The sequence below is a fragment of the Peromyscus californicus genome, unplaced genomic scaffold, assembly GCF_007827085.1.
Source record: "Peromyscus californicus insignis strain IS unplaced genomic scaffold, ASM782708v3 Scaffold_5__1_contigs__length_169319896, whole genome shotgun sequence".
In the NCBI taxonomy this organism is placed as follows: Eukaryota; Metazoa; Chordata; class Mammalia; order Rodentia; family Cricetidae; genus Peromyscus; species Peromyscus californicus.
Window position 1 is genome coordinate 1,499,917 of NW_026294573.1, and position 27,095 is coordinate 1,527,011.

Consider the following 27,095-nt stretch of genomic DNA (forward strand, 5'->3'; position numbering starts at 1 on the left):
CAGGGTCCTAAGGTCTGAGCAGAACTCCAGACACCCTACCATCTCAGGTCTCCCCTTCTCAAGGGCTCTTCCCTCTAGGTGGGCTCTGATGACCAGCTTAGCACTTTCCAAGTCCAAACCAGGGTGACTGCAGTATTCACCTTGATGTCCTCCCTCTATCCAGGGACCATCTGTAAACAGTTAGCAGGTAATGCCCCCTTTGCCATCTAGACCATCTCTGGCTTCCACATTTCACCTGCTGCTCCCCAGGTCTTGAGGTCCCTCTGCCAGGTACTGACATGAGTCACCAGGATATAGGTCAGGTCCAGTGCTGGAAGCCCAGGCATCTGAACTACAGACCCAGAGGGTGACCTCTAGTGGCATCCTGGTCTCTTCAGGGTTCTTAGCACCAGGATTCTGGGAGGTGGTCAGGAACCCTTCTCCCCATCAGCTGTGATTCTCCCCTGGCCACAGCTGCTTCCACCTGACCACCCACCTGGCTCCTACATGAGCAATGCAAAGTCTTCTTTGAAGCGTTTACTTAGCTCAAGTCTGAAAGCTCGAGGACATTTAGCCGCGCTATGGAGAGGGTGGAAGACAGCTGACAGCTTCTACAGGGCCGCTGACCCTCACTGGCCTGAAGGGGCGCGGGACCAGGCACCACTCATCCCAGGTGTGGGCAGACGGCTGCACTCTAGGCCAGGTGCCGAGGGCTGGCTGGTGGCTCCAGTGGCCTTCAGGCAAGGACTTGCACATCTCTGCCAGCTGCACCTTTCACAAAGCCTCTGGGTGGCAGGCGGGCGTGGGCCGCAGCATAGCTCAGCCTTGGCTACCAGATGCGACATCGCTTCTTGGGGTGCATGGGGCTGCCCCGTGGGCAGTGGAATGCCTCAGAGAAGGCGGCCAGGTTCTGTAGTGAGCCCAGTACCCTGTGGACCAGCAAGTCCAAGGAGGTCTGAGATGTGGGGAGGGGCTAGGGCAGGGTCAGGCATGCATGCTTGCTTAGGGACTGTACACTTACCTGTACTTAAGAGGACTGTGGACATCAGTCTTGATAGACTGGACGGCAAACTCAGGCCTGTAGGACCCACACCATACCTAGAGGTACGTGAGTGGCTTGGTTACTGGCCTGAGGGCTGGAACAGTACCCTCTGCAGTAGAGACCAACAGATTCCTTCCTTCCACGTCTGCTGCCTCCTCCCCAGCTGGCTTCTAATTACCAGCTTCAGTCTTTCTCTAGGAAGCCTGCCAGACCTGCTGGTTCTGGTTTTTGGGTGTCATAAGCTCGTGGTGCCCTTGGATGTATCCTATAGTGGGCACTCCAAAGCTGTGAGCGTGGGGACCAGGACTAGAAGTTACCTGGGCATAGTTGACAAAGAAAAGCTGGGTATAGGTCAGGTTCAGTCCTGGCAGTCGCTGGTCCCTGCCACCTTCAGTCAGCCACTGTAGGTAAGCCTGCAAGCACCAAATCGGGGCTCGGTCCAGCCAGGCTTCCAGAGAACCCCACGTAGAATGATCTGGTTCCAGGACCTTCCCTAGGTGGGTACCCTGCCTCCCCAGCTTAGGGCTGCTGTGTACAAGCCAGCTAATTCTTCTGTAGCCTTCTACAGCCCTATCCAACAGAGCTCTGTGGGACCCTTGGCCATATAGCTGCCACCTGGAGTCCAGCCATATGGGCTCCTGGTATCCAGTGCTCTATTCCCAAGGCTGTTGATGTGGGCTGCTGAGGCCCATGGTCATGTTGTCTCTACCCTGTATACTTATTAGGAGACCAAACAAACAAACAAACAAAAGGTTCCTATACTAGCTCATGTGGGAAATGGGTGAGATGTCAGATATACAACCATGGGATTTGGGTCTCTGCTTCCTTCCCAGTCCAAATGGAGGGTTTTTGGGACGCAGCCCTAGTTTGGGCATTGCCCTGCCATGCTAAGACTATCTCAGCTCCCGCTGAGGGCTCTGCTAGGGCCCACCTTGTATGCCTGTCGTACTCCGCCATTGTCAGCGATGTTCTCTCCGAGAGTGCTGAATCCGTTTACCTGCACAAAAGAGACAGGATGGGGCGCAGCCTCGCCTTGGCCCCGTCTTGTCCCCTGGGGCTGGGGCTGGATGCAGGTGCGGGGCCACTGCTGGTGATATGCTTACATTCTGGTCGTCGGCCAGGTCCCAAGAAAAGTTGCCATACTGATAGATCATGCACTGTGACTGTTCTCGGAAGTGCTGGGCCGAGAAGTTACTCCACCAGTCTAGCATGTTGCCGTTCTTGTCGAAGTTCCGACCTGTGTGGCAGCAGAGTGCGTGCACGTTGTCCCCCTGCGTTCACTGCCCTCCTGCACCCCTCTAGACAGGCCAGGTCGGCGCTTGGATGTTTAGATGCTTTCTCCAGCAGCTAGAGTTCAGGGGTTCTGAGCACACAGTCCCATGTTGAGGACTGCTCAGGAGAGCTTCCATGCCACCCCATCCTTGCCCATGAAAGCTAGGACCAGTAGTCTCAGATTCAGCTGATCTAAACCCAGGTGAGGGGGCACATGGCTACCCTCATATGATCCCCCTGGCTGAGCCACATGGGAAAACCAGCTGAGACCTCATAGATGGCATCAGGCCCTAAGAGTCAAACAGGGAAGCCCCTCCAGGGATGGAGACCAGGCAAGGCCCCTGTCCAGCTAATCTACTGAGAGATTGAATGGATGATCCCAGGCTGCTCAGGAGAGTGGGAGTGTGTGCGTGTGACTTACAGGTGTATCTGTGATTGGGGCACTCCCATATGCCCCTTTACCATTGTCATCAAAGCCGTGTGTGATCTCGTGCCCGATCACCATCCCGATGCCCCCAAAGTTCAAGGATTGTGGTTGCTCCTTGCTGAAGAAGGGTGGCTGGAGAATACCGGCAGGAAACACTGTCCCCGAAAGGGTGACAAAGAGGAACCGTGAGTGGGTACTTCTGTGTGCAAGGCTCAGGTGGGCACCTCTGCTGGGCCTGCCATCTAATGCTGTGGCCTAGGAAGTGGAGGTTAGGGCTCCCTGCCCAAGGTACGGGCAGGGAGACTGAGGCTCAGAGAGTAAAATAGGAGTGCTAGGTCGACGCCCATGCCCAGTTTCTTCCCACCCGTGGCTACCTCATCAAACATACTCTCTGACAGTTCCTCTGTGTCCCTTCCAACCTACAACCCTCGAGGTGGGCCACAGGGCAACATGAAAGAGACTGGAACCCACTCTCCTTTCTGGGATTAGACTGGGGGTTTCCTGAGCAAGGGTGCGGGGCTGTATGCTGGCACTAGAGAGGCAAGGTGGGCTTACCGATCTGGTTTCTGTTTGGTGAGTAGAACGCATTGACCACGGCAGCCCCGATGATCCAGCTGTGGTAAACACACTGGTCATTTGGAGTCCACATCTGCCAGGACCCTCCCTATGGTCCCTCTGTCCTGGCTGACCAGATCCTGCCCTGAAGAGGTCCATGGCATAGTGGCCAGCTAGTGTAGTGTCCTAAGTCAAGCCCAAGGTCTGGTTCCTCTCTGAGGCCCCCAAAGCAGAGGGTGCTGAGGAGGGGAGGGCTTAGATCTTGTGTCCTCTTTAGCTGGCATCAGGCCAGACTCATGCAGCCACCCCTAGCCAGTGGGTAAGTTCTGTGTGCCAGGCTAGCCTTGTAGTCACTCCACTCACAGGTTCTGGTCCACTTTTTCCCGAAGCTTCTTCAGGCTCCTCTGGGCACTGGCCTTGAGGTTCTGAAGCCCATTCTCAAAATACAGTTCCTCTGAGAATATCAACTAGGATAAGAAAAAAGCTTGATACGACTGGCACTCAGGCGGAGTCCTCAAAGTGTCAGAGGGAGGGCTGGGGGTTGGGGAAAGGTCTCGAGACCCACAGGTCAGCTGGCATGTGGCCCTCAGGCTCCTGAAACAGGTAAGTGTGGGGAAGGTACTCTGGCTCTGAGCATGTATGTGACTTTCAGAAAGTTTAGTTTCTCTGGGCCTCAGTTTCTCTATCTGTTAGCAGGGTGAAATTAGAGCCACTCCAGGGTGTGGAAGTATGGCTGAGTGAACAACTAAGAGAACAAAAGGATGCAGACATGGAGTACCCCCTCCTCAGGGGTGGTTCAGGGTAGGGGGCTTGGGGAGGGGCCAGACAGAGCACTGATGGGTACGCACACTGGAGTATTCCTCATCCAGGTGCCTATTGTGTTCTTCCAAGATATAGTCAGGGTAGCCGATCTGTTCCCGGATGTTCATGGCCTGGACAGAGGAGGGACAGCTAGGATCATCCATCATGGGAGGGCCCTAGTCCCACAGGCCAGCTCTGTTCCCTACTATGTGGGTAAGGGGGGTAACAGACATGTTCCCTCATCAGCTTGCAGAACCAGACACGTAGGTGGGGCTCTGTATGGGTGCTCAGGAGTCAAGTGACTGTGGTTTGTCACTGGGCCCAGAGGAGCTTGGGTAGTAGGTCCTAGTCTCAGATCACGGAGCCCACTTCTGTTTTCTGGGGGTTTCCCAGGCATGACACCTATTCCAGCTTCCCTCCCTGTCTTTCCAGCAGAGGGTCCTGACCACAGGAACTCCCCTCAGGTTTTCACACAAGTTGTAGCTCACCCACCTTTTCCTGGGCCTTCTTCTTAGATTCCTCATCCATCCAGTTCAGCTCATCCAGGGTATCCACAAACACGGATCTTACCTTGTCAATCAGCTCTTTGACCTGAGGGGATGCATATCCTCATGTCCTATGCTGGTCTAGGGGGCATGACCAGCATTCCAAGCTTGGTCTAGGACATCTTCAGGATGAGGCCAGTGCTGCCCTGCCCCTGACCTCCTGGGAGGGGTGTGGCATTGATGTGGGGTGACTTATCTGGCTCAGAGTTGGAGCCTCACAGGTGGATTGGAGGCTCGCTTGCCATGGGCTCAGAACCCATACATACAATCTGTGCCTTTCCCAGGGGCCTAACAGGGTCCAGGGCTGGAGCTCATGGTCAGGAGCACCTGGGGGCAGGGTTTCCTTGACCTTCCTCCGTTCTGGTAGGCACTGGTATTAATGCATGTCCCTCTAGGGGGAGGAAATAGGGGTTGAAATGGCTACAAATGGGAGTCACCGGGTGGGGTGGTGGTGATGGGGCTGGTATCCGTGCCAGGAGGCTGTCCCAGGGTGAGCTTGAGAGCTGCCGCGGACAGTGCCCACTGGGGTCAAGGCTACACACCATTTCCTTGCTGTCCTTGGTGAAGGCCTGCTTGATGTAGAGGGAGCCCACGGCGCTCTCCATGTTGCTGTTGACATAGCTGACACACTCCCGCCAGCGCACCTCCTCCACGGTTGTGCCGTACAGAGCCTGGTGTGTTCATTCATTCACTCACTCACTCACTCATTCTATCCCGTGAGCCAATGCTTAACCTTCCCAGGTCATCTCTGGGGCCCTGAGCTTGTGAGGCAGGCAGATCCTCCCACCATGAGCTTCAGGGTACCCAGGAGGGGGACACAGGATGACTCAGACCAGATGCTGGCCATGGACATGAGAAGACCACTGTGCTGTTTTGAGGGGACTTGTCTTTACTCTGGAAAAGCTAGGGTCCCACTCAGACCTGGTGGTCTGCCTGGACACCACCCAAAGCTTGTCCTAGTCTCCTTATGTCTTGAAAACCAAAGTGACCTCTATCAAGCACTCCCTACCATGCCTGGTCCCTCCTGTGGTCACACTTGGTTTTTGACAGCCCAGGCTTCTGACTGTTGACTGTCCCAGAAGGACCGGGGCCTTGTCTATCAGGTTCTTATCCCAGACCCCAGTGATGACCGTGCATGGCCCACAGCTTACGCTTAGCATCTTGAGATGAATGAATGATGCACTTACCTTGCGGTAGTGCACCCTCGCATCTTTGAATCTCTGGCTTAGGCTGCTGATGCGATCTAGCACCAGGCGCCACACCAGGTAGTTCTGCATGGTCCTAGTGGAAGCAGAAGTGAAATCGGACAGGTGAGTGGCTGTCTGCCAAGGGAGGAAACACAGGTTAGCCAGCAGGTTCTACACCAAGCAGGGTTCTAGATTCTCTAAGAATTAGCTTGTTTGTCTCTCATGCTTGATAGGATTCTGCTGTGGATAATACTTTTGTGCACTGGTTTAATAAAACGCTGATTGGCCAGTAGCCAGGCAGGAAGTATAGGCAGGATAAGCAGACAAGGAAAATTCTGGGAAGAGGAAGGCTGAGTCAGGAGACGCCAGCCTGCTGTCTAGGGAGCAGCATGTAATGGCACACAGGTAAAGCCACGGAAAACGTGGTGACATATAGATGAACAGAAATGGGCTGAGTTTAAGTGTAAGAGCTAGTCAGTAGTTAGCCTGAGCTAATGGCTGAGCAGTTTTAATTAATATAAGCCTCTGTGTGTTTACTTGGGTCTGAGTGGCTGGGGACTGGGCGGGACCCAGAAAAACTTTCAGCTACAGGATTCACATGTCCAGGGTGAGGCACCGTGGACACCAAGATTGAACCTCTGTGTCCCTCACACCTGAGAAGTAGTTGGTATCCTCTCCTGAAAAAAGGAACTTTCTCTCTCTCTCTCTCTCTCTCTCTCTCTCTCTCTCTCTCTCTCCTCTCTCTCTCTCTCTGTCTCTCTCTCTCTCTCTCTCTCTCTGTCTCTCTCTCTCTCTCTCTCTCTCTCTGTGTATGTGTGTGTTGTGGGGCAAGGACAAAACTGCTGTGGAAACCTCCCCCCTGCCTCACCGTGCTGAGTAGATGTCAATGACATCTTCAAGGTTCTGCAGGTAAGGGATACCATAGACCACCACCTCCTCATCTGGTAACAGATCGATTTGGACAGAGGACAGCACACTTTGTATGAAGAGGGTCCAGTTAAACCCCTGTAGAGAGAGAGAGAGAGGTGGGGAGGAAGAGAGAGGTGGGTGGCCCTTGTGCATTTAAGAAACTCAGCTCCCACTGAAGAACATTTGAGAAACAGGTGAGAAAGGACTGTTAATAAGAATCAGGACAAAGGGTGACATTTCCCCAGAGCATGTGGGCTGTGAAATTGCTAAGAGTCTATGCAGAATATTTGAACATTAAGTGTAGTTGGAGAAATTAGTGGACAAACATGGTTTAGCAAAAATGATCAAAGTAGAAGATATGATAGCCTTACATGTTACATAAGCTGGATAGTTATTTATGCTGAGACTTGAACATAAGCCCCATGCATGCAAGGGCAGTGCTCTGCCACTGAACTCTACTTACCCCATGGCAATTTTTGTTTTCAGTCAATAATATTCCACACTGCTGAGCTTAATGGTGCACTTTAATTACTTTGAAGAAAAAAATGTTCTGAGACAGTGTCTCTAATCAGGCTGTAGTTGAGAATGCTCTTGAACTTAACCCATGTGGGTTTTTTTTTTTTTTTTTTTTTTTTGAGACAGGGTTTCTCTGTGTAACCCTGGCTGTCCTGGACTCACTCTATAGACTAGGCTGACCTCAAACTCAGAGATCCACCTGCCTCTGCCTCCCAAGTGCTGGGATTAAAGGTGTGTGCCACCATGCCAGGCTTGAACTTACTGTTTAATTAAAGACTTATTTTAATTTTTCTTCTGTGTATATGGTGTGTGTGTCTGTGGGTGCTTACAGAAACCAGAAGAGAGCATTGTATCCCTGGAGTTGGAGTTATGGTTAATTGTGAGCTGGAAACTGATGTGGGTGCTGGGAACTGAACTCTGGTCCTCAGAAAGTGCAGGTTCTTAATTGCTGAGCAATCTCTCCAGCCATGACCTTCAAATCTAGGGAAGGCAGGGCTCTCTCAGGGTTCACCTGTCTTATCCTGTGCAGAGCTATGGATCCAAGTGCTTATTTATATATTCTGGTCAGGAGGAAGGGCTGCAGGCCCAATCACCTACTTCTTTCCCCATGCCCCCCCCCACCAGACAGGGTTTCTCTGTGTTGTTTTGGTGCCTATCCTGGATCTCGCTCTGTAGACCAGGCTGGCCTCGAACTCACAGAGATCCGCCTGGCTCTGCCTCCCGAGTGCTGGGATTAAAGGCGTGCGCCACCACCGCCTGGCCCCAGTCACCTACTTCTGACCTGGGCCCTGTCCCACCTTTGCTCTCCTCCCTCCTCCATGAACCTTGTTCCAACCATGCCCTCTCTCTGACGTGGCCTTTTGTAGCAGCTGTATCCTGCCCTATGGAGGAGGCCTGTCCCCTGGAATTTTCTTTGCTGTGCTCATTTAAAGGCATTATCTGCCTGGGTGCCGCCATACGGTTCCCTTAAGGCAGGAATAGCTGTGTGGAGAATGAGTACCCAGGAGGGTTGGGGCTGGGCCAGTACTACTTCCTGGGTGGGTGCCTGGGTCTCACCTTCAGACCAAACCTCTCCTGCAGCTCCACCAGGTCCATCCTGTGGTATAGGCTGGTGACATCATGCCTCTCCTCCTGGGGGACTGTGGCCTGTGTGGGAACTAGGGGTCACATGGTGTGGCACTCAGCACCTAGCCCGAGCCTCCCAGCACGGCCCTGCCTCACGTTGGCCAGATGTGCCTCCAGCTCCAGCACTTTCGTCATGTCCTCCTGCACCAGAGTGTTGTCCTTGGGTAGGTTCAAGTCTTTCCTCAGCATGGTGGCCACTGACATCATGAAATGCAGGTAGGCTTCCCGCACCTGGGCCAAAGGACGATGGATGGAGCTGGGCGGCTTTGGCCACCTTGGCCACCATGGAGCACTCTGTGGGGTGGGGGTGGTGTGTGACATGGTGTGTCCCCTGGAATCTTGTCCCTCTAGCCTCCCCAACATGCTCCGGCATAGACAGCACAGAACAGAGCATGGAGACTGTCCACACCACACCCAGCTGACACTAACATCTTGATCCCACTCTAGGGACAAGCCTGCATGATGGTCTTTGGGTCCTGTGGCCTGGGTCTACTCCCTAAACTTGGTATGGAGTCACATGTCCTAGCCATGCCATACAGCTCAGGACCAAGTTCTGGTCACAACTCCTTTTTGCTGAATGACCCATGCCCAGGCCTCTATGGGTAGGGACAGTTTTTCAGGGCTGCACAGTACCAAGTTGACCTCCACAGGTGCTCAGTAACTCTTCAGCCACTGGTGCAAGGATGAGGTTGGACTGCCCCAGCCATGATTTGGCTATGAGATGGGAGATTGGCTCTTTAAGTTGTCCCATCCAGCTGGACATGCTTCCTGGTGCCCATTCTTGGAGGGGCTTTCCTCACTCTAGCTGAAGCTGAATACTGCCCCATCCACTGGTGTCTAGCTCTTTCAGCTGCTGGATTGGACTGGGGGCCACGCATGAGGTTTTGGGATGCTCCAGGTCCTAATTTTCTGTACCCTGCTACCATCCTTCCTTCTGGCTTCACCCATCTGTCAAATCCCAGGCAGCTCAGTGCCTACTAGTACTTCCAGCCCTGCTGGAAGGTCATTCCTGCCTCCTGCCTTTTCCTACCCTGTTCCTGATCAGATGTCTTTGCTGTCCCTGCCTTCTTTCTGTCTATCCCAACTCTTCCTTCTACCCTGGCCATCCTGGGCCACTCCACAGTTGAATTCTTTCCACAGATACAGGAGCAGACTCTGAAGAGCAGTCTCAGGGCCTCTGCCTGCTTCCCAAACACTGGGCCTGGTTCTGCATAGGTGGGTCAAGCCGAATGGACTGCCTGTGCAGATGAGCTCACTCACCTCAGGGCTGACACCGTGTGGAAACTGGGTGTCCATGTGTGTCCCCCGTGCTCAGTGCCTAGCCACATACCCACAAGTGCTTACAGAGGCCGGTTGTGGGGAGCAAGGCTAGTGGACAAACAGGAGTGCTGAGCCCCAGTGGGGGCCAGGATATGTGAAGGGAGCTGCATCTGACCTGGGCCTTGAGGACCCTTGCTTACCTTGTGGTTGCTGCCTTCTTGGAAATAGTACTCCCGGGATGGCATGCCCAAGGTGGGCTGGTCTATCTGGAAACAGAGGGTGTGACTCCTGGTGGGTGGTGGGGATCCCTGCAGCCTGGCTGAGGTGGGCAGCAGTCCCCTGCCCCCAGGACTGTGCCTGGCAGAACACTGGCTTCCTGTGGAAGGCAAATGCTTCCGAACCCAAGCCTTTCCCTGACAGAGAGGGGCTGGATGAGGGGCACAAGTCCCCACAGGAGGGACTTGCTTCACAGTCTACCCCAAATGGCATCTGAGTGTGCTTCTCTGACCCTCCAGTTAGGGCTTCTGGAGGCCTCCAGCCCAGGTGCCGAAGACCTCACTGTGGGTAAGAAGCAAGCTAAGCATAGGACAAGCCTCTCAGAACACAGCAGGGGCCATGAGGCCCCATGGGAGCCCCACTTAGCACAATTCACACTGTGGACTAAGCTGTGGAGATAGAACGCTCACAGATCCCCCCCAGCCACCACCCTATCTATCTCCCTGCTCTGCGGCAAAGCCCGGAGTTAGGCTCAAGGACCCTGCTGGCCCTGACCCCGCCTCCCCACTGAGGGTGTTGCATACATAGATGACATGCCGGCTGGAGTTCTGGTCATCATTCCAGATGAAGAGGTCGATCAGGACACGCCTGTTGAACTGTGAGTTCAGCAGAGCCAGCTGCCGTTCCAGCTCCCACTTGGGGCCTGAGGAGTCAGTATCCATGCTGGAGACCAGACAGCCCCTCTCCAGACAGGGAACTGCCTCCTAAGCACAGCATTCTGGGAGTATAGGAAGCCCTGCCTGGCTCAGGCAGTGAATTCACTGTGAGACTTTGGGGGCTTTTAGGGACAGTTCTTCAAAGGTCCACAGGGAAACAGTGACTGAGAGAATCACCGTGTGTGTGTGGAGGGGGGAGATGCCTTATTCCAGGCATTATCCCTGCCCCTGCGTTAGAGGTGGGCCACATTCAGAGGGCTGAACAGGGATGGGAAGACTGGTGTCTAGAATACTAGGAGGGATGCCCCAGTGCAAGTATCAGGGGACCAGCCTCAGTGAGCCCCTCATAGATGCCACTGACTCCCTAGTGTGGAGCCTAAGCTTGTCTCTGAGAGGAATGAGCCTCTTGGGGCTTTCTAAGAGCAGGTAGCTAGCCTGTGGGCAGTTGTGGGGTTTAAGTCTGAAAACTTGCCTGTACTTACCCATGATCTCAGTCCACTTGTCCATGGCCACAGGCCAGCCTCCTACCACATCTAAGATGTTCAGCAGGGGCTTAGAGTCTCTCTTCTCTATCACACCTGAGAAGAGAAGGAGTGGATGCTTCTCAGACTCCGGTGGCTCAGGTGCCAGGACACATGGTCACAGGCTTAGCTTTAGGTCAAGGGTCGCCAGTGAAGCACACAGTCCCCTGGGGTAAAGGAGGCTGGGGACTTGGTAGCTGGCAGAAGAAGAGCAAGCCTAAGAAAGAAGTGGTGGTCAGGAGGGAATCCCCGAGACAGGTGTCTGGGCAGGAGTGGAGTCACACAGGGGTCACGCGACTTGCTTCTGTAACATAATGGCAGTCTAAAGGCTTGGGCGAAAAGCCCAGAGCAGCTTCCCTCTAGGGAAGCTGCCCTAGATACACCCTAGAAGTCACCCTAGATACAGAGGGACCCTCGGATGATAGCGGCAGTACTTCAGAGCTGGCAGTAAGAAGGGGCTGATGTCCACGGTCATGGTCTGTGGCAGGGCTGAGAGGCCACAGGGAAAGGACAGTGGTTCAGTGGAAAGAGAGGCACCAGATGAGTCCGATGGAGGCTAGTAGCCTCAAGACGCTGTGGGTGTGTGATAAGAGAAGCATCCCATGGGGTGTGACAGCGGCATATCTCATATCTGGCTTCCTCTGTGTGGGCTTAATTTGGAAGTCGGGACAAAATCAGAGAAACTGTCATAATGAGGTCATAAATGAAGTCCTGGCTGCCTCCGTCCAATGGAGCAGGGTTCTGTGTAGCTGATGGGCTGCTACTGTGGCTAATGGGCTGGAAGCGGAGGCAAGGGCTCAGGGTTCTGTTCACATACTGCTGTCGTCCTGCCTTGGATACCTAGCCTTTCAGGCAAGAAATTAAGTAAATGTGAGAATCTGGAGGAAGTTGTCTGTGCCTTGTGAGTATTGGCCACATGATTTGTGGAGATAAGACAGCCCTGGCCATGCCCAAGTAGCAGTTTTGAGGGAGATAAACTCATAAAACCACAGTCTCATTGAGTTCCATGGTTGGGACACAGGAATCAACCTCAGACCTCTAGGCGATGCCCAGGGAAGATAGCTGACCCCAACTCTGTAGCTCAGCAGACAGGAACAGTACCTTTGGACTATGTCACCACAGGCTAAAGTTACAAAGCACAAAGCACAGGGCAGCTGGTAATGAGCCCGGCCAGGTGAGGCACAGCACACAGATACTTTGTATATGCCCTGCATGATGCTCATGCCCATCCCATGGCGCTTTGGTGTGCCCTGTGGTGCTGGAGCCGGCTGGGCCCTGGCACGTGGTTCCACTCACTTTCGTTCATGCAGGAGCGGTACAATATCTTGGCCTTCTCCACAGCCGGCCGGTCTTTGACATCGGAATCCTCCAGCACCCCTGTGGGCAGAGGAGAAAGCTTAACAGAGGTTGAGGTGACTGCTGGGGCCCCTTCTGGCCCTGGACAAGCGTCATCAGGTTGCACAAAGGCACACCGAAGTCCCAGTTCACTCCAAGTCCTAGGCATGATGTCTCCACTGACCCTGCTACCTAAACGCTGAACAGGAGCCTGCCCACGGCTCAGTGACACCTCTATGCCCCAGATGGTTGGCCACTCTTCACCTTTGAGGATGACCTCCAGCTCATCCCGGAGAATGTCAAAGACGCTGTATCGGGAGTTGGTCTCGGGGATCACATGATGCCGCAGCCAGCCTCCGCAAGCATACTGGTAGAAGTTGTCACAGGGCTTCTTCGATTTGTCCATGTTCTGAAGGATTCTGGCAGCTGTTTATCCAGAGGGGGTGGAGAGAGGAGGGAGGAGAGCAGACCCTGAGTTGTGGACATCTTGGCATTGTCTCTAAGTCTGAGAGACAGTGTCGGCCCTTTGGGGACAGTTTGTCTGAGATTTAATATCCACTATTAACTTGCTGGCATCTACTAACTTGCTCTTGGACAAATTAGTCACTCTCCCTGAGTCACAGGGAGGCTAGAAACAGTGGAAGGATTGCCCAAGTGGCTTCGAGGACTAGTGCTGCCACTGATGAGCAACAGGACCTTGAACCTTCCTTTCTTCTCCCTCCTGAGGACCTGATATTGGAAGATGGTTCCTGCTCACAGGAAGGGCCCAGCTGGTGGCCCTGTGCTCTAAACTGGCATCAGGACCCTGGCCTCCTGGTCATAGCCCTTCTGCTCCATGCATTCCCAGTGGCCTCTCACTCCTCAGGTACTCTGTCCCTCAGGGGAGAAAAAGATCCCCCATCCTGTCTACTGCCTGACAGTATTGAGGTTTATTTTTTTATCAGAAGGGACAGCTGTGTCCTAGGATCCAAGGCATGTTGCTGACAGGGGCCTGAGTTATGGGCTCCGTGGCTCTGCTGACTCTGCCCAGGAACTGCCTGGTCTGGGGTCTTGCAGCTGGAAATTTCAAAGAAAGCATCACCGGGGGGCTCCTGGACCCACTCAGACAAGAAAACCTGTTCTACTTTTTCCCCATAGAACTTTTTTTTTTTGCCTCCTGCAGAGGTAGTCTGTGGCACCCAATTTTAAGACAAAGTCTTGGGAGAAAATGTGAAATAAAAAGATATCCTTTAATTTGACTTTGTTTTCTATAAACAGATAAGAGCTCTTGGGCCTCTACAGCCCGACCTGCGTTGGGGGCCTGCACGTGGGAGCCAACCTCAGCCTACGTGCCGCTCAGCTTGGCTTCAGACAGCCCCAAACAGCACTGTGGCCACCCTAGGGGAGGGACTCACCTGCCAACACGCAGCCTGGGGTGATGCAGACGTCATTTTTCTGTGATGACTCTTTGACAGCTGGAGGAGCAGAAGGAGGAGTGTGAGGTGTGGGAAGATGAACGGGTGGTCCAGAGGCTCGGGTGCACACTATGCAGGCCTTGGTGAGGTACAAGCTGGGGTGGGCATGGCAGGGCATAACAGGGGCAGGGTAGATGGGGTGGGCCACCATTCTCCCCCACCCACCATGGACACCTCCAGGATAGGTCTGAAGCACAGCCCTGGTCTTCCCCAGCTGAACCCCAAGTGTGAATTTTACTTACATCAGTGACCTGGGATCCCCTTAAAATTCTCTGCCTCCATTGACCCCTATTGTGGCCCAGAACACTCAGGACTGAGGCTGCTCATGCCCTCCTACCTTGCTGCCCCACCAGCTCTAAGGTACTACACTATCCCACCCTGTCCTTACCCTGTAGTCAGTACACCAAAAGATGGTATCAGGCCGGCCTCATTGGTGGTACCCAGCTGTGCCCAGCTGCATACACAGGCACTGGAGACTGGTGTCCCTGTCAATATCTTCCCTTCCCCACCCCCTCCTGGACTCCCTGGCCATCTACATTACCCTACCCATGGCAGACCCAGATGCCAAGCCCACCTCCTTAGGGCTGCCTGGCAGGGAAGGCAAAGGCTACCTCGTTTTACAACCGTCCTCTCTTCCTGGGAGAAGCGTAGTCGGCTAGTTAAGAGGGGCAGCGGCTTCCCTGGGGAGAAACACAGTGCTCAGCCTCCTCCAGTACCTGCTCCGTGGAGCCTTGGGGGTCTGGTTACGTCAGTGCTGCCATCTGTGCACAGTGCTGTGGACTCTAGTGCTCACCACACCATGAGGGATGGCTACCAGGGAACCGAGACAGGGGACCATGGAACTTAGTGTCCAGTCATCCTCTCTTTTATTCCCCTCCTCCTCCTCTTCTCCCCCCCTCCTCCTCCTCTTCCTTTCTGCTAGGCTTCAATGGGGAAGGGGAAGGGTCCACCTGTCTTGCTATTCCTATCTTCTTGTCCTTCTGGAACTACCCAGACTCTGCCTGTCTCCCTGGGCTGCACTTACAGAAAGTTCTTGCAGCCCTACCACAGGAATAAATAGGCTACTTAGGGAAACAGGTCCTTGTAGGCAGGGGACCTCCCTAGTGGCAACCTTCACCCTCTGACTACTCTCACTGCCCGCTGAAGGTTCAAGGCCACCCTCCTTGTCACTGTTTCTCCACTGCATGTGGAGAGGGAAGCTGCTTAGCATAGAAATCTTCAGGACCTGGAGTGGGGTTTGGGAACAAGCAAATCAGGCCTGGCCATCTTCAGACCTGGTTTGTGGTGCTGAGGCTCCCCATAGTCAGACACACAGACCTGTGGGAGGAGGGAATGGGGGGGTACCTGCTTGGCACCGGCAAGGTCAGCACAGAAGGTGCTGGAGGCGCAGACGATGGGTGCTCCTTAGGGCTAGGCAGTGCAGAAGGCCATTTGCTCTGCACATGAGGATGTTACAACCCAGACCTGGGTGCACACATTGGCTGTGATGCCAGTGTGGGCTCTGTCCTCCAACAGCCCCACCCTGTGACCCCCAGTCTGAAGGTGCCCTTGAGGGAAAACTTTCGAGGGTCAATCTGAGCTCCTGGGATAAGTAAGTTGACTCCTCAGGCCTGCGCTGGAAATGAGGGGTCAAGGAAAAGGGTGGAATCCTTGAGCTTTGGCTGTCCTGTGGGGGTGTGCCCATCTCAAGAGCAGAGTCTGAGGGTGAGATCTCATAGAGTCCCACCTCCAGTGAGAGGGTATGTGACCAGGAGGCAGGTGGTCACACCTCCAGTGAGAGGGTGTGTGACCAGGAGGAAGGTGGTCACACCTCCAGTGAGAGGGTGTGTGACCAGGAGGAAGGTGGTCACACCTCCAGTGAGAGGGTGTGTGATCAGGAGGAAGGTGGTCACATCTACAAACTCATCACAAACCTTTGCAGCTACCACAGGTGATTTAGGACATCACAAGGAAGATAAGGACACAGAAGCACAAAAGAGCAGGAGTCTAGACACGAGTCCTTCCCTCCCACAGAAGAGCGACCTGGCCAGAGTACAGGAGGGAGGCTGTGCTGCAAGGCTGACCGCAAGTCTGGTGGGTGCACACATGCAGGCTGCTGCGAGGACTTAGGATTGCGGGAGTCGGACGCGGAGGGTGTGTGTTCCCACCTATCCTTGTTCACATAGCCTTCAGGGAGTTTGTGGTGATGTCCACTGGCAGAGGAGGGGAACAGAGAAGAACCTTCCACTTCTAGCCCCCAGTGAAGCAGGTAAATATTGTCGACAACCAAGAGGGAACCTCAGGGACTGGGGTGTAGCTCAGTTAGTAGAGCGCTTGCCTAGCATAGGCACAAAGCCCTGTCCCAAGCACCACATAAACCATGTGTGGCATTAGGAAGAAGAGGCAGGAGAATCAGGAACTTAAAGCCACCCTCAGTTATATAGTGAGCTTGAGGCCAGCTCCCTGGGCTACATGAAACCCAAAGCATTGCTAGGCATGGTGATGCACACCTCTAAGCCTAGCACTTGGGAGGCAGAGGCAGGTGGATCTCTGAGTTTCTGGCCAGCCAGGGTTACATAGTGAGACACTGTCTGAAAACAAATAAACTAGATATATACAAACAAGCAAACAACAACACCACCCCCCGCAAAAAAAAAAAAAACAACAACAAAAAAATTAAAACGAAAGAAAACTCCAAACCCTAACCAAGACAAATAAAGAAACCAAGAGGGAACCCCAAATGATCAAAAGGAGTGGAGTCTGGGGTGACCCCACTACTAACAGTCTGTGCAAAGGCTGTGGTCACTAAAGCTGAAGAGTCTTGCAGAAGAGGTGGAGAATTACAGACGTGCCATGTGCTTCACTGGGCAAGTGGAAGCCACAGGAAAGAGCAGGATGGAAACAGCATGAGAAGTGAGGTCACCGAGCGTGTTGGAGATACTCAGGACCACTCAGCAGAGAGACAGGAGGGTCGGGAGTTCAAGGCTAGCCTCTCTGCATAGCCAGTTTAAGGGTACATGAGACTCTGTCTCAAAAAAAAAAAAAGTAAGGAAACCCTGTCACAGGTGTGACAGTCATTGAACCCCACAAAGGAAGTATTAATGTCAGCACATGCCAGTCAGCAAGACTATGCAAACCTAAACAAAACACGAAGAGAAGGGGAGGAAATGAATAGAGGGAGCAGTTACCAAAGCCTAGAGAGTGAGCCGAGCATGGTCGTCCCAAGTGTTCAGGAAGCAGAGATGGAAAGACTACAAGCTCAGGGCTAACCTGGGCTATGTGGTGAGATCTGAACTCAGAGAGAGATGGAAACAACACAAGAGTCTCTGAACTAGAGCCACAGGTAATAAATAACTGGCTAGAATGGATGGGACCCCAGGGACGATCACATTCCCTTGACGTCCCCTGGTGTTTGTTTAGGCAACTTCTATGGTGTGCCAAGACCAAAAAATAGCCTTGAGGGTTGGGAGATGGCTCAGTGGGCAAGCATTTGCCATGCAAGTATGGGACCTGGAGTTTGGATCCCCAGCACCCAAGTAAAGACCAGTATGTATGATGGCCCACCTACACTCCCAGTGCTTTCTAGGTGGAAACATGGGGTCTCTGAGGCAAGCTGGCTAGCAGATTAACTGAACCTGTGTGCTCTGGGTTCAAGTGAGAGACTCTGCCTCAGCACATGAGGTTTAGAATGACCGAAGAAAACACCCAATGTCCACCCCTGCCCCCCCGTACATATATGTGTACCTACACATATGCAAGCATATATATGCACACATGCATGCCACACAAACACATAATCGTCTTCACAATCCCTCTGAAAGTTTGTTTTCCTAAAAGTTTGTTTTCAGAAACTTAAAAATTCCTTGACTTACTAAGACCTTAATTTAATAAAGCTATGTATATGGGTGTCTTTGTACGTATGTCTGTCTGTACACTACAAGCATTCCTGGTGCCCATGGGGACCAGAAGAGGGTGTTGAATCTCCTGGGTCTGGAGTTACAGATGGCTGTGAACTTCTATGTGGGTGCTGGGAATCGAACCTGGGTCCTCCAGAAGAGCAGCCAGTGTAACCACTAAGCCATCTCTCCAGCCCCTAAGACCTTAACTTAAATCATTTATGTTTTACTTCTCCTTCTCAGTCTCTCTCTTAGGAAAAAAAAACCTACAGAGGGTCTGGGAAGACCAACCAGTTGGTAAAGTGCTTGCTGAACAAGTGTAACTGAATTTATTTATTTATTATTATTTTTTTTATTTTTTGGTTTTTTTTTTTTTGGTTTTTCGAGACAGGGTTTCTCTGTGTAGCTTTGCGCCTTTCCTGGAACTCACTTGGTAGCCCAGGCTGGCCTCGAACTCACAGAGATCCGCCTGGCTCTGCCTCCCAAGTGCTGGGATTAAAGGCGTGCGCCACCACCGCCCGGCCTGTAACTGAATTTAGATCTTCAGCGCTGGTATGAGGATCTGGGCATGGTGAGTACACTGCCATTCCAGGATCCCCAGGGCCTTCTACCCAGCCAGGCTAGTTATTCATTGACATCCAGGTTCAGTGAGAGACCCTGTCTCAAAAAATAAGGTAGAGAACCTGGAGAGATGGCCCAGTGGTTAAAAGCATGAACTACTCTTGCAGAGGACCAGAATTCAGTTTCCGGTTCTGGGGTATCTCACTCCCTCTTCTCACCTTAGAGGGAAACTGCATGTGTGTGTACCTGCTCCTACACAAACATATGTGCGTGCAAAGAACTAAAAATAAATACATAATAAATTTTTAAAAGATAAAGTAGAGCATGATAGAAGTCACCTCTCACCTCCACATCTGAATGCACAGTGCATGCACTCATCACACACACACACACACACACACACACACACACACACACACACACATGAGAGAGAGAGAGAGAGAGAGACAGAGACAGAGAGAGACAGAGAGAGAGAGACAAAGAGAGAGACAGAGAGAGAGACAGAGACACACAGAGAGATACAATGATGGAGAAAACACATGTTCCCCTGAGGTTGAGTAATCTGCTGAGGAGGTGAGTTATGAGGCAGATGTGGGGTGTGAGTGTGGTGTGGCCAGGAAACTCATCCTGAGAGTCAACATGAAGCTGTCCCAAATGGAAGCATCTCAAGAGGCCAGATGGAAACAACACATGTTCTCAGAGGGAAACTTCCTCCACTTACATCACACAGGAGGACAAAGACAAAGCCCATGTGGATGTGAATTTGTGTTTATGAAAAGAAGTTGTCTATACATTTAGGAAGAACGTTGAGCAGAGCCTGGAGGAGTTCAGATATGGGGCAGAGGGGTACCCACGTGGCCTGCTTTGGCTGACAAAATGAGGTGGGTATGGCATACTCCAGTTCTAAGGTAATGCCCCAAGTGACTGTGTGCTTTCGTGTGTCCTCTCGAATTTCTGCTCTCCATGAGAGGAACATGACTAGTTAGGTTGCTGTACCTGGATGAGGTTCTCCTGACACAGAGGTGTGCAACCTGAGTCTGGCTTGGATCAACCTGACCTCAGCCAAGGACAGACGTTGGGTAATTGTTGTTTTGGGCACGTGGGTGTTGGGGTGTTTTATAGGTCTCTAAGTGACACAGAACATAATATACTTTTGAAATACTTAGATGAAATAATTTAAAACAGACAAGGAACAGTCAAATCAGTTTGAAAAAGAATCAGCTGTAAATGCTAGACGCAAAAGCCTATGGGACAGTGAGAGAGTTCAGTGCGCCAAAGTGTGCAAACCTGAGGACCTATGGCGGAAAGAACCAGCTCTTGCAAGTTGTTCTCATACTGTGTGGCATGCATCTGACTCCACTCAATCTCTCTCTCTCTCTCTCTCTCTCTCTCTCTCTCTCTCTCTCTCTCTCTCTCTCTCTCTCTCTCTCACATACACACACACACACACACACACACACACACACACACACACACACACACACTAATAAGAAATACAAGCCGGGCGGTGGTGGTGCACGCCTTTAATCCCAGCACTTGGGAGACAGAGGCAGGTGGATTTTTGTGAGTTCAAGGCCAGCCTGGTCTACAAAGCGAGCTCCAGGAAAGGCATAAAACTACACAGAGAAACTCTGTCTCGGAAAAAAAAAAGAAGAAAAAAAAAAAAGAAAAAAAAAGAAATACAATTATAAACATTTTAAAAAAGGAAAACATGTAGTTGTTGAAGTCTATAAACAATCGCAAACCCAGAATGGATGGATTCAACCCAGCCGAAGAGAGACTCAGTGAGCTAGAATGATGCTCTATGGAATTTACCAGGAGTGCAGGGCGAAGCCAGGGACAGAAACTATCGCAGAAAAATTGAGCATCAGGAAGGGCAGACCGAGAAAAAGTGAGTCTATAAGCAACCAGAATTTTATTTCATTAATTTATGTATTTATTGTTTGTGTTTTCTTATGTGGGGAATGCATATATGCACAAGTGGGCAGAGGCCAGAGGTCAGTCTTAGGTGTTGTTTCTCAGGCGTTGCCTACCTCGTTTTTTGAGATGGGATTTCTCAGTGGCAGGGGGTTCACCAGGTATGATAGGTTAAGCTGGCTAAGGAGCCCCAGGGATCCTCCTGTCTTTGTCTCCCCAATAGCAGACATTCAAGCATGTGTCACTATGCCTGGCTTTTCTTATGAATTTTGGGGACTGAACTCAGGTCTTTGCACAGCAAACACTCTACTGACTGGGGTCTCTCACAGCCCAGTTAGCAGAGTTTCAGAAGGAGTGAACTGAGGTAATACAGGAGAGACTCTCTCCCCTCTCTCCTCCTGTCTCTCTCTCTCTCTCTGTCTGTCTCTGTCTCTGTCTCTGTCTCTGTCTCTGTCTCTCTGTCTCTTTCTCTCTGTCTGTCTCTCTGTCTCTGTCTCTCTCTGTCTCTGTCTCTCTCTGTCTCTCTCTGTCTCTCTCTCTGTCTCTGTCTCTGTCTCTCTCTCTCTGTGTAAGCCATTCTAAATGATTGCATTGTTTGGAGGAAACAATGGAGATGCTGATTTCCTTAGCCTTTTATTTTTTATTGTTTTAAATGATTGGTTTTTATTTTATGTGTGTTGGTGCTTTGTCTGCATGTATGTCTGGGTGAGGGTGTTAGATCCCCTGGAACTGGGTGCTGGGAATTGAACCCTGGTTCTCTGGAAGAGCAGCCAGTGCTCTTAACCTCTGAGGCATCTCTCTAGCCACTCCTTAGCCTTTTATTAAGTAAAATATGTACCTGGAATGAGAGAAGTTCTATTTTTGACATCAAAACCCACAATAGAGTGTTATTTCCTTCTTAGAAACCACAACAAAAGCCAGACAACCTATTAAAAACCACTATATTTTTTTGGATCTGATCTAAGACTCAGCCACAAGATGAAGAAAATGACACTTGAGAGAGTTTGGCCAGTTTTGGGAAGAGATGGGACACACAGATGGCTTCACCCTTGATAGGATCCGGGAGAGAAGTTTCAAACAAGGGGTAGGAAGAAGTCAGCCACTTCTAGATGAGTTGACCACCCCGTGTGGGAGTGCTCCCATTTTGCTTCCAGAGCATCCATGCACACCCAAGTCCTCTCCAGAAATCTTAGCCAATTGCCTGTGAGGTTGATGAGGGAAGATCTCAGACATTTCTAGAGAGCCTGCTTGAGAGGGGAGCCTCCCTGAGAGAGAGAGGAGTTTCCAGTGATGGCAGGGAGAGCCAAGAAAGACTGAAGGCTCAGCAACAAAACTTCTGCTCGCCTGGACGCGTTCTGAAGGAAGCAAGAGCTGTGCACTGCTGGGGAAAGATAAGCCTTCACCCTCCAGGCCAGGGGAGCAGCTTGGCCCTGCAAGAAGTGGGGAATAAGACTCGATGCCCGTGGGAGAGCAGCAGGAGAGCCTGTGGGCCCCTGAGCTCAGACCCACCTCAAGCTGGGGTCTGCTACCACCACAGAACAGGGCATTCAGCAAAGCCACCTTCAGCCAACCCAGAAGCAGAGGTAGTGACATTGTGACAGTGCTACTCCCTGAGCCCCAGACTCCTGGGCCTGTTTGCAGCTAAGTCCAGCAGGTCCCACAGGGAGCGTCCACCCTCAGCCCAGGACTAGGCAGCAAAAGCAGAGTGGCCTACCACAGAGTGTGTTTGTCTCCTTCTGCCAGAAACACCAGGGGCGGGGTCTTTATCAATCACACCCGGGGGTGGCTACTTTTTCAATCATATTAGGGGTGGGATTTTATTAATCATACCGGGAGTGGGGCTTTCAAGTCATGGAACCAAGTTATTATGGCCTGAAGCCTCTGAAGCTATATCCAAATATGAACCCTTTATCCTTTAAAGTCATTTATCTTGAGTACTTTGCCACAGCCCTGGAAAGCTGACGAACAAAAACTGTGAGAGGACTTGTCTCTGACTTCAGCTTGAGGGCTGAGGATGTGGCTTACTTGTGTAAAATTAAAGCTGTTTATTTTAAAAAATTGATTTTGAAGAAAAGATAAGAGGTGCCAGGGAAATGATTTTAGAAGTTAGAGATGTATCTTGAATGGGCTTACATCTAGAATGATCTATTGACTATTTTTCTGTTGCTGCGACAGAGTACCCTGACAAAATGCAACTTTGGAGAGAAAGGGTTCATTTTAACTCACAGAGGGTTGCATGGCATGGCAGTGGGAGTGTGAGGCTGGCCTGCCAGGCAGGAAGCAGGTTGATTACATTTCATCTGCACACAGGAAACAGAGAAAGAGAGCAGGAAGTGGAGCCAGGTTCCATAACCTTTCCAACAGTGCCACCAGGTGGGGACCAAGTGTTCAAACACAGGATTCTATGCCAGGCATTTCAAATTCGAAGCACTACAGGACTAGCCTGATGTTCAAGTTGCCCATTACATCCTCTGGATAACCAGGAAACTATCTTAAAGGCACTAGCTGAATACAGGTGTGGAGGTGTATCCCTGTAATTCCAGCGCTTGTGAGGTAGGGACAGAAAGACCAGAAGTTCAGGATCATCTTTGACTATATAGTAAGTTGGAGGCCAGCCTGGGCTACATGAGATCCCGTCTCTCCCTTTTCTCCCTCTGCACTCCACACCAAGCACACAAAAGGCACAGATGTTTTTTGAAATGGTAAAGACAGGCTTTGCATAGCAATTACTAGACAGAAAAAAAAAAACTGTCAAGAGAGTCATGAATGATGTCATACAGTAGCAAGGAAAGAAAATGTAACTCATTATTCTTCATAGTTCAGCAGTTTAAAAAATAGACTAGGGGCTGGAGAGATGGCTAGAGCTGACACCCTCTTTTGGCCTCTGAGGGTACTTGCATTCACATATCCACATATCCTTCCATGTATACATCATTAAAAACAAATAATAAGCATTTTAAAATACATCATAAAATATATAAATGATGAGTGTGGATTTAAGCAAAAGCTACAGAGACATCTATATTGGGAGGTGGGGGCTTGCTGTCTCACAAGCTAATCTACCTTCATACAGGATGGAATGACAAGTTTTATGGGGTCAGAGGCAAGACGGACATCTTGTTATGAAATTTGGTGAGCAATGTAATGGGCGTTTTTCTAAGCATTCCTGTTGTATGAGTCTTCAAACCCTCTTACGGACCTCTAATGCACGCACTCCTATACTTTGTTTTGCAGGTCACAAAATTGAGGCACAGAGACATCATGGAAGTTGTGTGAGGTCACACAGCTGGGACAGGAGCTGGAATGTCCACCCAGGCTGTATAGCTGGGAACTGATGTCCTGAGTAATAGATAGAAGAGCCCAAAGATGAGCTGCAGACTCCAAGGACACAGCCCAGGTCCAGGCTGGCAGGCTCTGTCCCATCCCCTCAGCTTTGCTGCTCAGCCAGGAAAGGAGTATAGGCATGAACAAGAGGGCAAGACAACATGTCAATAAAACTTTATTTACAAAAACAGGCAGGGGCCATGGTTAGCTAACCTGAACAATGAATATGGTTGCTTGTGAAGAGAATTCTGGATGAACATGAGTGAGGGCACAATACTGAGCTATTTATGAAAATATTTGACTTTCAGGGCCAACCAGATGGCTCAAGAATAAAGACACTTGTTGAGAGAGATTGGAGACCTGAGTTTGATTCTTGGAACCCATGTAAATATGGAATGAAAGAATCAACTCCAAAAGGTAGTCTCTGACCTCCTCCACACCATGCCACACATACCCCACCACATACATACAAAATAAAATGGACTTTCAGGGATAAAAAGGTTTATTCATAATTTTAACCTAGCAAATGAAGTAAAAGACAAACTCAAAACCTAGCCATCATGGCTGCAGGAGAACAGCTGAGTGGCACACAGAAAGCTTCCCGAGAAGAGAGTGGAAGTACTCACGTTCAATCCTCTTGACCCACGTAGTGGAAGGGAAAACTGACCCCTACAAATTGTCCTCTGACCTTCATGTGCGTTTCATGACATGCCCCCTCTCCGACTATATAAATAAAATGTGATGGAAAATTGTAAAAAAGATTGTTTTGTTTTTACTATTTATTTTTATGTGTATGTGTGTGTGTTTGCTTGCATGTATGCCTGTATACTACGTGTGTGCCTGATGCCTGTGGAAGCCAGAAGAGAGTATCAGATCTCCTGGAACTAGAGTTGCAGATGGTTATTAACTGCTATGTGGGTGCTAGGAATTGTACTCCTGTCCTCTGGAAGAACAGTCAGTGCTCTTAATCACTGAGCCACCTCTCCAGCCCCATGTAAAAAGATTTTTTTTTAAAAAAAAAGGAACAGAATCCAGGGTCAAGAGCATTGCTAAGAAAAGATTACTGTTTAATGTCATGTAGTGGGCTGATTCTGTATGTATATCTAAATATAAAACTGCAAGGGCAAAGCACTCATGCACATAAAATAAAAATAAATAAGTCATAATTAGTGCATAATTGCATAATTAATGAGACTAAGTTTATAGTTTATGACTATTTGATGGCGAGTGATTGAGGAAAACATCGTACAGTCCTCTTTTTTGAGATTTTATTTTATTTTAGGTGCATGAGTGTTTTGTATTTGTGTATATCTGTGTATCATATGTTCTCCCGGTGCCTGTGGAGGCCTGAAGAGGGTGTCAGATCCCCTAGAATCTGAGTTAAGACAGTTGTGAGCTGCCACGTGAGTGCTGGGAATTAAGCCTGAGTCTTTTGGAAGAGTAGCCAATGCTCTTAACTGCTGGGCCATTTCCAGCCCCTTCTGGCTAAATTTATGTTCGTGTACTAATCTTAAATTGGTAAGATAAATTAATCCTTGATACCACTTCAGGAATTTGACAAGTCTCTAGTGCAAGAATTCACACATACTCCTTTTAATAACTATCTAGAAGATCAAGAGAATGAAGGAAGAAAATATTATAGGCCCTTCACTGAACTCACAGGCACCTAAGGACACTGTCACTCAGCAGGCAGGGACGGGCATAGCCCTCGAGTGCATCTGGCCTATTTTACAATTTTCTTGTAAAACAACTGACCAAACCTTACTTGGCCTAAGGCTAGTGTGTGACTATCAGCATTATCAACTTGATAGAATCCAGAATAACCCGGGACAAGGGCCTCTCGTGCATGCTTGAGGTGTGAAGAGCTGCCCATTGTGGGTGGGACCATTCCCTAGGTAGGTATCCCAGGGTTGTATAGAATGGAGACAACGAGTTGAAGCAGCTTGCACTGCTCTCTTCTGATGGCTTCAAGCTCGCGCTGCCTTGACTTCCCCAAACATTTTCTCTCGTATGTTGCTTTTGTCAGGGTATTTTATCACAGCAACAGAAACATTCCTAAGAAGGCTAGCCTCAGGCAAGCACCAGAAATCTCACCAGACCACCTCCAACTGAGTTTCTGACAATTGTGCAACTGACCTAGAAGTCAGTAAAATTTAAAATGGTAACATAAGATCATATGGATATAGAAATTAAAGAATAAATAGTAGCTCACAAATCAGAAATAATAATAATAAAAATCCTCCAAACAGAAACAAGGAAATACTTTAAAATGGATAATCCAAAACTTTCCATCTGCCTAGTCCTGACTGAAGTCCTGGGCTGAAGCCTAGGTTAGCTGTGGGGACATTCCAGCAGCCCAGGAGCCCTGGAGGAGGAGGAAGCAGAGATTGTGGGGTCCTGTCATAGTCAAAGAGACCCTGGCTGTCCCAGAAGTCATACTGCTTGAAGGGTGAAGGGAGAGTCAGGCAAGGAGAAAACAGACAGGGAAACAGAAGAGGAGACCCATCCACCCTCTCTCTACCTCAGGGCTGGGGCCATCAGGTTTGTACTCTGGAGGCCTCAAAATCAGGTGTTTTGAGACTAGTAAACCTCAAATAAAGGTTCCTGGAGCCCTGGGCTCCACTGGGCACATTGGCCCTGTCACTGCTGCCCCTGAAGTTGGCTGCACCTGTCAACCCTTGCAGGAGAACCAAGGGGACAGAGACCACATTGGCGACTGGGCAGAAGCCACACTCTCTATGGACCCTTGAAGGCAGTCCTGGGTGGGGTAGAACCCACTTGTGTTTCCCAGCTGTCCCTCATCAGGAGGAGTCCCCTGAGGGAATGTCAGGCTCTGGTGCCCTGGTGTTACAGCCAGACCAAGGTGAGCACATCACTTAGGGACATGGCAGAAGTGGAGTATGTGGGCCTTCCTTCCTCCTGTATGTTTATCCCCCTGCCCCTAGCTCAAAAGGGATGAAGGGGTTGGGGGGTGCAGGGATGCTGGGTGTCTAGGTGCCCCATCCAAAGGGGGACAGCCTTGTCCTACATGTGATCCTTTAGGAAGAGGTCAGTGTGCATAAAGCAGTTCCTGAGACACCTGAGGTCTACCCAAAGGACAATCCTAGCCACACCTCCACCTTCATGGTCCTCAGGCTAGCCCCTTCCTTCAAACTTGCAATAAGCAAGAGCCTGTATCAGAAGCCACCAGGTCATCCTGACTGGCACCAGGTGAGACAGCTGGAGGGACCCCTTAGCTCAGGGGTTGGGCTCCTGCTGCTGGGCCACCTGGGCACTGCAGCAGCCACTCTGCCAGGTTGTGCTGCTGACTAGAAGGGGGCTGGTCTGGTGAGGCGGGGGACCTGTCTGCGGTCTGCAGCATCCTAGAGTCCTGCTGAGACAGAGGGGGCGGAGGCAGAGCCTGCAGCAGCTGCTGCGCCAGCAAGCCAGGACAGAGCTTTCTGGATGGGGTCGCTGGGTCCGTGCAGGTCAGTGTCCCTTCCGTGGCTCCTCTGGAATCAGCAGCATGGTCCTGGGAGCGGGCTGGGGGCCCTGGCAGAGCCCTCTGCCCTACTCTAC

General features: G+C 50.9%; 1 protein-coding gene across 6 annotated transcripts in view; it reads right to left on the minus strand.

Annotated features, from left to right (window-relative positions):
- Window positions 1-501: 501 nt before the first annotated feature.
- Mmel1 (membrane metalloendopeptidase like 1) overlaps window positions 502-27,095 on the minus strand; it is a 28,507-nt gene continuing 1,913 nt past the window's right edge. Inside the window, exons 2-23 of one of the 6 annotated variants that reach the window (XM_052716767.1) lie at window positions 14,472-14,540; window positions 13,801-13,860; window positions 12,671-12,832; window positions 12,368-12,448; window positions 11,033-11,128; window positions 10,419-10,537; window positions 9,819-9,884; window positions 8,455-8,652; window positions 8,290-8,379; window positions 6,677-6,813; window positions 5,809-5,902; window positions 5,164-5,292; window positions 4,569-4,667; window positions 4,124-4,207; window positions 3,639-3,742; window positions 3,276-3,334; window positions 2,756-2,875; window positions 2,125-2,258; window positions 1,953-2,018; window positions 1,339-1,434; window positions 1,001-1,077; window positions 502-908 (exon numbers count right to left, since the gene is read on the minus strand). In XM_052716767.1, the coding sequence (XP_052572727.1) occupies window positions 809-908; window positions 1,001-1,077; window positions 1,339-1,434; window positions 1,953-2,018; window positions 2,125-2,258; window positions 2,756-2,875; window positions 3,276-3,334; window positions 3,639-3,742; window positions 4,124-4,207; window positions 4,569-4,667; window positions 5,164-5,292; window positions 5,809-5,902; window positions 6,677-6,813; window positions 8,290-8,379; window positions 8,455-8,652; window positions 9,819-9,884; window positions 10,419-10,537; window positions 11,033-11,128; window positions 12,368-12,448; window positions 12,671-12,832; window positions 13,801-13,860; window positions 14,472-14,540 (2,240 nt within the window). In that variant the 3' untranslated portion in view covers window positions 502-808. Of the gene's footprint in view, window positions 909-1,000; window positions 1,078-1,338; window positions 1,435-1,952; window positions 2,019-2,124; window positions 2,259-2,755; window positions 2,876-3,275; window positions 3,335-3,638; window positions 3,743-4,123; window positions 4,208-4,568; window positions 4,668-5,163; window positions 5,293-5,808; window positions 5,903-6,676; window positions 6,814-8,289; window positions 8,380-8,454; window positions 8,653-9,818; window positions 9,885-10,418; window positions 10,538-11,032; window positions 11,129-12,367; window positions 12,833-13,800; window positions 13,861-14,471; window positions 14,541-27,095 lie in introns of all 6 variants that reach the window. The other 5 variants (XM_052716769.1, XM_052716764.1, XM_052716763.1 and 2 more) reach the window with 5 other exon arrangements.